General features: G+C 40.9%; 1 protein-coding gene across 1 annotated transcript in view; it reads right to left on the bottom strand.

The window, feature by feature from the left end:
* Positions 1–6,319: 6,319 nt before the first annotated feature.
* The window catches only part of LOC122561837 (rab GDP dissociation inhibitor beta), a 41,528-nt gene continuing 40,014 nt past the window's right edge, over positions 6,320–7,833 (bottom strand). Inside the window, exon 11 of the mRNA XM_043714064.1 lies at positions 6,320–7,003. Within this exon, the coding sequence (XP_043569999.1) occupies positions 6,848–7,003 (156 nt within the window). The 3' untranslated portion in view covers positions 6,320–6,847. The remainder of the gene's footprint in view (positions 7,004–7,833) is intronic.

Genomic DNA, 7,833 nt, shown 5'->3' with positions numbered 1-7,833 from the left:
GTGATTCCACTTTCAAGGAACTATGAACCTGCACTCCAAGGTCTCTGTGTTCAGCAACACTCCCTAGGACCTTACCATTAAGTGTATAAGTCCTGCTAAGATTTGCTTTCCCAAAATGCAGCACCTCGCATTTATCTAAATTAAACTCCATCTGCCACTTCTCAGCCCATTGGCCCATCTGGTCAAGATCCTGTTGTAATCTGAGGTAACCCTCTTCGCTGTCCACTACACCTCCAATTTTGATGTCACCTGCTAACTTACTAACTGCACCTCTTATGCTCGCATCCAAATCATTTATGTAAATGATAAAAAGTAGAAGACCCAGTAGAAGGTCCTTGTGGTAGTCCACTGGTCACAGGTCTCCAGTCTGAAAAACACCACCCTTTGTATTCTACTTTTGATTTAAATAGCTAGTTCTCCCTGTATTCCGTGAGATCTAACCTTCCTATAGGGAACTTTGTCAAATGCCTTACTGAAGTCCATATAGATCACATCTACCACTCTGCCTTCAATCTTCTTTGTTACTTCCTCAAAAAACTCAATCAAGTTTGTGAGACATGATTTTCCATACACAAAACCATGTTGACTATCCCTAATCAGTTCCTGTCCCTTAGGATTCCCTCCAACAACTTGGCCACCACCGACATCAGGCTCACTGGTCTATAGTTCCCTGGCTTGTCCTTACTACACATCTTAAACAGTGGCACCACATTAGCCAACCTCTAGTCTTCCGGCACCTCACCTGTGACTAGTGATGATACAAGTATCTCAGCAAGAGGCTCAGCAATCACTTCTCTAGCTTTCCACAGAGTTCTAGGGTACATCTGATCAGGTCCTGGGGATTTATCCATTCAAGACATCCAGCACTTCCTCCTCTGCAATATGGATATTTTGAAAGATGTCACCATCTATTTCCCTACAGTCTCTATCTTCCATATCCTATTACACAGTAAATATTGATGCAAAATACTCATTTCGTATCTCCCCCATTTTCTGCAGCTCTACACAATGGCCGCCTTGCTGATCTATGACGGGCCCTATTCTCTCCCTCGTTAACCTTTTGTCCTTTACGTATTTGTAAAAACCCTTTGGATTCTCCTTAATTCTATTTGCCAAAACTATCTCATGTCTCCTTTTTGCCCTCCTGATTTCCCTCTTAAGTATACTCCTACTTCCTTTATACTCTAAGGATTCACTAGATCTATCCTGTCTATACCTTACATATGCTTCCTTCTTTTTCTTAACCAAACCCTCAATTTCTTTAGCCATCTAGCATTCCCTATACCTACCAGCTTTTCCTTTCACCCTGACAGGAATATACTTTCTCTGGCTTCTCGTTATCTCATTTCTGAAGGCTTCCCATTTTCCAGCCATCCCTTTACCTGCGAATGTCTGCCCACAATCAGTTTTCGAAAGTTCTTGCTTAATACCGTCAAAATTTTTCTTTCTCCAATTTAAAACTTCAACATTTACATCTAGTCTATCCTTTTCCATCATTATTTTAAAACAAATAGAATTATGGTCGCTGGCCCCAAAGTGCTCCCCCACTGACACCTCAGTCACCTGCCCTGCCTTATTTCCCAAGAGTAGGTCAAGTTTTGCACCTTCTGTATTATGTACATCCACATACTGAATCAGAAAATTGTCCTGTGCACACTTAACAAATTCCTCTCTATCTAAACCTTTAACACTATGGCAATACCAGCCAATGTTGGAAAGTTAAAATCCCCAGCCATAACAACCCTATTATTCTTACAGATAGCTGAGACGTCCTTACAAGTTTGTTTCTCAATTTCCCTCTATTAGAGGGTCTATAGTACAATCTCAATAAGGTTATCATCCCTTTATTTCTCAGTTCCACCCAAATAACTTCCCTGGATGTATTTCTGGGAACCTTCTCCCTCAGCACAGCTGTAATGCTATCCCTTATCAAAAATGCCACTTCCCCATCTCTCTTGCCTCCCTTTCTATCCTTCCTGTAGCATTTCCCTGAGCAATGTTTCTGTAATTGCTATGATATCCCAGTCCCATGCTCCTAACCATGCCCTGGAGTTCATCTGCCTTCCCTATTAAACCCCTTACATTGAAATAAATGCAGTTTAATTTATTAGTCGTACCTTGTCCCTGCCTGCCCTGACTGACTCGCTTCTGTTCTCAACTGTACCAGTCTCAGATTGATCTCTTTCTTCACTATCTCCCTGGTCCCAGCACCCCACCTTACTAGTTTAAATCCTCCCTAGCAGCTCTAGCAAAGTTCCCTGCCAGTATATTAGTCCCCTTCCAATTTAGGTGCAATCTGTCCTTCTTCTACAGGTCACTTCTAGCTTTCGCAGTTCACTATTGGTTCTTCATTTCCTTTACTCTTCTTTGTAACTTCACCTTAACTGTTGATGATTTCTCCTCATGGTCTCTCTGGTGACATGGGTTCGTCAGACATGGAGAGCTTTCCTATTCTTATTGATTACGTCTTGGATGATCTGCATGATTTGGAGGTGCCGGTGTTGTACTGGGACGTACAAAGTAAAAAAAAAAATCACACCACCAGGTTATAGTCCAACAGGTTTATTTGGAAGCACTAGCTTTCAGAGCCCTGCTCCTTCATCAAGTAACCACCTGATGAAGGAGCATCAGTCTGAAAGCTAATGCCTCAAATAAACCTGTTGGACTATAACCTGGTGTTGTGTGATTTTTAGTGGTCATTCTCATTGAACCAGTCTTGGTGTTTCTTGGAACCGATGGGTTTCTTCGCCACGATAGCTACCTTCAGCTCTTTCCAGATTTCCTCCACTTCAATCAAATGAATTCTCTAGAGATTTTGGTGAAGACATTGCTGTACATTCACTGGTCTGTTTGGTGCATAAAGCCACTCAACGTTGAGATTTTTTCCTGAACGGTTTCACTGTCTTCAGCTGCTTCTGGTGGCATTTGATAGACATGTCTGCTGGTCATTCTGAAAGCAATGAGGTCATCCTTTAGGTCTCTGGATCAAACTATGACATGCTTTGATCGTGAACTTGTCTTTTTGGTGGAAGTGTGTTGGTGATGACCAGCTGATGTCCCACATATTTGATGAGCAGAATCCCATTGGGGTTTGCAATTTCCAACCGCTTCCTTTCCAAGAATTCCTTTCCAGAGTTGAGCATCCTTTCAAACCTTGTATTGAAGTCCCCAAGGAAGATAAAATTATCTTTATTAGGCAAGTATGGTGTCCACCGCAGAATAGGAGTATTCCTTGCACACTTCTGTGGCATCAAGAGTTGAAGCTTAGGCACTCAACCATTGCCTGCTGGATCTTGGCAAGTTGTGGACAGAGAGTGACAAAGTGATTGTTCATGCCAACAGGGAGCTCCAAGAGTCAAATGACAAATTGTCCTTCATAGTGAATCAAATTCTGGGTTGATTCTTGGATTTTCCTCTCCAGAAGAGGTTAACCACCACCTGTTCCTGCAGGACAAGAAATCAATGAAATGCCCAAGTTAACAGATGGTTCCTCAGTCGGGAAGACAGTTGCTCATTATTCATGAACTTGTACATTCCCAATTCTGAGATTGAGTTCGACTCTGGTTTTCAGATTGCAGGGAGGAGAGCCTGCTATATGTGATTTTCCAGCCAGGTTTGTAACAGAACAATATTTTTCTGGCACCTTCGCTAGCTCCTTCCTTGTGTGGGGTGAGCAGAGTGGATCTAGAAGGAAGTGAAGCAAACTGACATAATAGGAATAGAAGAGCATTTTAAAAACTATCGAATCAACCTCTACCACCTTCATGCCAGTCCAAAGCTAGGGACCTGCAGATCTCAACTCTTGCTCCCATCTCCTCTCATCATAGAACTTGTGCATATTTTTGGGGGTGGGTGGGGATTGGATTCCACTTGTGCTGGACATAGTGTGTGGTAATGCGGTTGCCTGGTTCACTATTGAGGTCTTCTATGGAATTTGCCTGGCTCCTCCCATCTAACCGTACCACCATAGGAGATAGGACAGGGCAACACGTGGAAAAAAAATTCATATCAATGGCTGTGATAGGAAGATTTAGCTATCAAGGTTTCCCTGCCACTGGAACTCTACCTACCTTTGAATCAGATCCAGAATTCTCCTCAAAAGGCAGTGGATGCAAAGTCTTCAAATTTATAATATCTAGCTGTGCTTGAGGTGGTGATGAGCTGCCATGTCAACTGCTGCAGACATACATTGCTGTGAGGGAGCACCAGTATTGTGTACTTTAACATCTGGATGATGGTTAAAGATGGGAACAACAGGTTGTAGTACTCAAATGTGCTACCCTTGTCCTTCTGAATGGCAGTGCTCGTAGGCTTGGAGAACACTGTCTAAAGGAGACTTGACGAATTTCTGCAGTGCATCAACATCCACAGTAGAATTCAGTTGAGCTTCAGTAGGAGCAGGACAGTGTTTGCAGATACAACATCTCAGTACGACTACAGCCATGTACTGCCATGCTAGAGATAGCATAAACCTGGTTTTAAAAATACATGTTTATCAGCTGTAACATGTATTTTAGCTAAGCTTAGCATTCAATATTGTGAAGTGAAACAGATCACTACACTAGACCTCCTTTAGTGTCCATTCTGAATTACCAATCTGCTTATTTCCATAACAGAAAAAAAAGCTTTTCAGTATTTCTCTCTACAGCTTTCAGCAGGGAAGGGGTAGTGTAAAGAGGAAAGGGATGATCCAGACAATGGATGTTTCACAAAGCTTTATGAGCTAAAATCAATACAGCAGTTGCAGGAAAAAGTGAGGACGACTGATGCTCAGAGAGCCAGAATCAAGAAGTATGGTGCTAGAAGAGCAGCATCAAAAGATGTTTTGGACAGCTGCTTCAAAAGAAAGTTATTTGTGGAGGGTTTTAATTGTTATGGAATTTTGATTTCTTTTGTGCCTAGAAGTTGGAAATGTTTTATAAGTCAAGAATTGCAAAGACATTACTGCATATTTGGACAGCAAGCAACCGGAAACTAATTGCAAACACTTTGTTCAAGCAGCAATAGAAGGTCAGACAAGCTGGAACAAAGTCAAAAAGTGGAGATTCAGCCAGCAACAAGTAGCCAGTTGGCCTGTGGATGAGTGACCAGTTATCCATGACAGGTTTAAAAAGGCACAAGGCCAGTGATCGCTTCTCAGTAGTGAGCAGCTTGAAGTGAACAAGAGAAAGAGCTCCACCAGCTCAGGAGTGAATGGCTTAGTACAGGAAAAGCTACTGAAGGAAACCAGTTTGATTTTCCTTCAGCAGTTGCTGCAACATTTCATTAATAAGTCAGGCTCTTTGTAAGTGGGAGCCAGCCACCCTGTTCCTCATGCAAGCTAGTGAAAGCATCTGAAGGAAGAAAGATTCAGCAGCAGTGTTTTGATCAACACAAGCAATCATCCCAGCAGATCCTGTGATCAGGGATAGCTGAACTGCTTTCCCTTCCACCCACACATTCTCCTCGTTTGTGTATATAGAAGTTATTAGTTAATTTACTTGTCTAACTAAGTCTCATTAACTATGGTAACCTGGGCCATGCTGTCAATTTGGGTCAAAGACAGGTAAATTGGATAATTGGTGTACTTTCATAAAAATTTTTGCTTCTGTAAAAGTGAATGATGGGTCTCAATTTCCAGTACACTAAAAGTGATGCTGCGAGTCATATTAATGTGTCAATCTAGAGTTAATCAAGTCTACCCAAGTGAAAGTGAAATGTGATTTGGCAACTCCACTCAAAATATTTATTACTTGGCTAAATGTTAACTACTTCATTAACTCTATTTAAGGAGGTATACAACAGTCAAGTCAGAAAACCATTTTGGGGAATAGAGGGAAGGTGGGAACTTTATTCCCAATGCAAAATAAAAAAAAACAGTTGTTACAATTTTGGCCAACAACTTGCATTGCAGTAAGAAAGCTTAAAGAATATGGTAGGTTCAAAAGCATACAGCAGTTTATTTGAAGACCATCTAACTTTCTAGTACAGAAGTCATTTTGTGCCAAGTGGTCATGACAGAACTTTGAAGCTTTCAGATATTTCGCTGCATTTGGTTTGATTCTTCCAAATCAGAGATGGAGAAGGCATTCAACATCCATCTGTTTGAAAATTATTTCTTCATTTGGCTAAAATTCAAGTTGGCTCTAATGTACATTGGATTACTTCAATTCAATGCCCGAGGTTACATTAGGGTTTTTAATAGACTAGCGACACCTCTGAACTCTTCAGTTAACTGGATCTGCAGGAAGCTTAAATGGTGCCAGCTGATTATTTGAAACCCCCAGAAATGTAAACAAGATTAAAAATTATACAAGTGTCTTTCATGTTTATAAATGGCTGGTGGTATACATACATGTTTTTATTATGAAGTTGCAGTTCTACATAGAATCAATCCATCATAAACTGTTAGTCGATTACACAAATGAACTTTGAACCCATTAAATGTTAGAGCTGATGTTAAAGCAGACGGCAGTAAATATTTCCACAAAAATGGAATATTGATTTAGCATTTTACAATTTTCCACGTTTACAGCAAAGAATGCATCGAATTACATCCTGGCTTCCCAAATACCTGCTACCCACCCCCCACCCCAATGCGCTGCCTCCAAAACCCTATCAGACATCAGTAAATTGTCTTCTTTGGACAACATCCCTAGATATCAGCAAAATTTACACATGATGCCAAAGACAACTGATGGCATTTCCATCTAGAAATCAGTGCAATACTTGTCAGGATCTTGAAGACGCGATTTAAAAAATAAGCAGGACCCACAATATTAACTTTCTTTTCTGCAGCGCTCACTAGTTTCCTTAATGAGACCCACACTGAATCTGCCAATTAGGTGTAGACTTCAGACTTTGAACCTTAGTGCTGCTCATCCTCTCCAAAGATATCGTTCTGCTTCCGCTTCATTTCTTCAAAGTCAAACTCAACCCCCATCATCCTCCTGTAAATATCTTTGATGTCATCACAAGTGGTCTCAAAGTGTGTGGTTGCATCATATGTTCTTGAAATGAAAATCTGTTGAAAGATAAAAATAATCAGTTAATTCAGAAATGAGTTTGCTGCATGGCAGTTTTCCACTTAGTTATATAGAACCTGTTATCTAAACTATAGAAGACCTCACCTCATTATCCAACTCTGAGCCAGTTACATTTAGGTTGGCTGTTACCCACTTGATTGGAGCCAGGGTACTTTGTTCAATGACTTCTCTTGCCATCACTTCAGATAATCCATATGAAATCTAAACTTGGCCCCATCTTCATCCATACCCTTTCCCCAGTCAGCATTAGGGAATCAATATCTACACATCTGCAGATATCAACCAATTTAAAATTTAGACTTTCCAATCCTTTGCTCCTGCAAACCTTAACCATACCAAGGGGGTAGGGAGTAAAGTCTCAGATGAGCATGATCGCACCAAGTGATGGAACGGGTATGGTGCACAACAGCAATACCAGATCAAGTTAGACCACAAAACCACCAAATCTGGATCAACTCTGCTAAATGTTAACTACTTCATTAACTCTATGCTCACTGCTCATGTTGAAATGCATCAGCTTCCTGTTGCCTCCTTAAGGTCTCTCCTCTACCTCTTCAAAATCTTATTTAACATCCAAGCTCAATCCATTTATGTCAGCTAAATGGAGATTCCTTGTTCAATTACTTTGCAAAGTCAAAACTTCCTCAGTTTTTCCTATGGTCCAAACCTTGAATACACAATCATCTCTTCACATACCTTTTGAATTCACCATGACTAATAACTACCTTGTGTCATCCTCATCCCCACTAGACAACTTCTCTTCATGGCCACCATGCTAGTTGGTTCATAAATGGTGATTTCTACTCAA

Source organism: Chiloscyllium plagiosum, chromosome 23, assembly GCF_004010195.1.
Source record: "Chiloscyllium plagiosum isolate BGI_BamShark_2017 chromosome 23, ASM401019v2, whole genome shotgun sequence".
Lineage (NCBI taxonomy): Eukaryota > Metazoa > Chordata > Chondrichthyes > Orectolobiformes > Hemiscylliidae > Chiloscyllium > Chiloscyllium plagiosum.
This window is presented reverse-complemented; position numbering and strand designations above follow the sequence as displayed.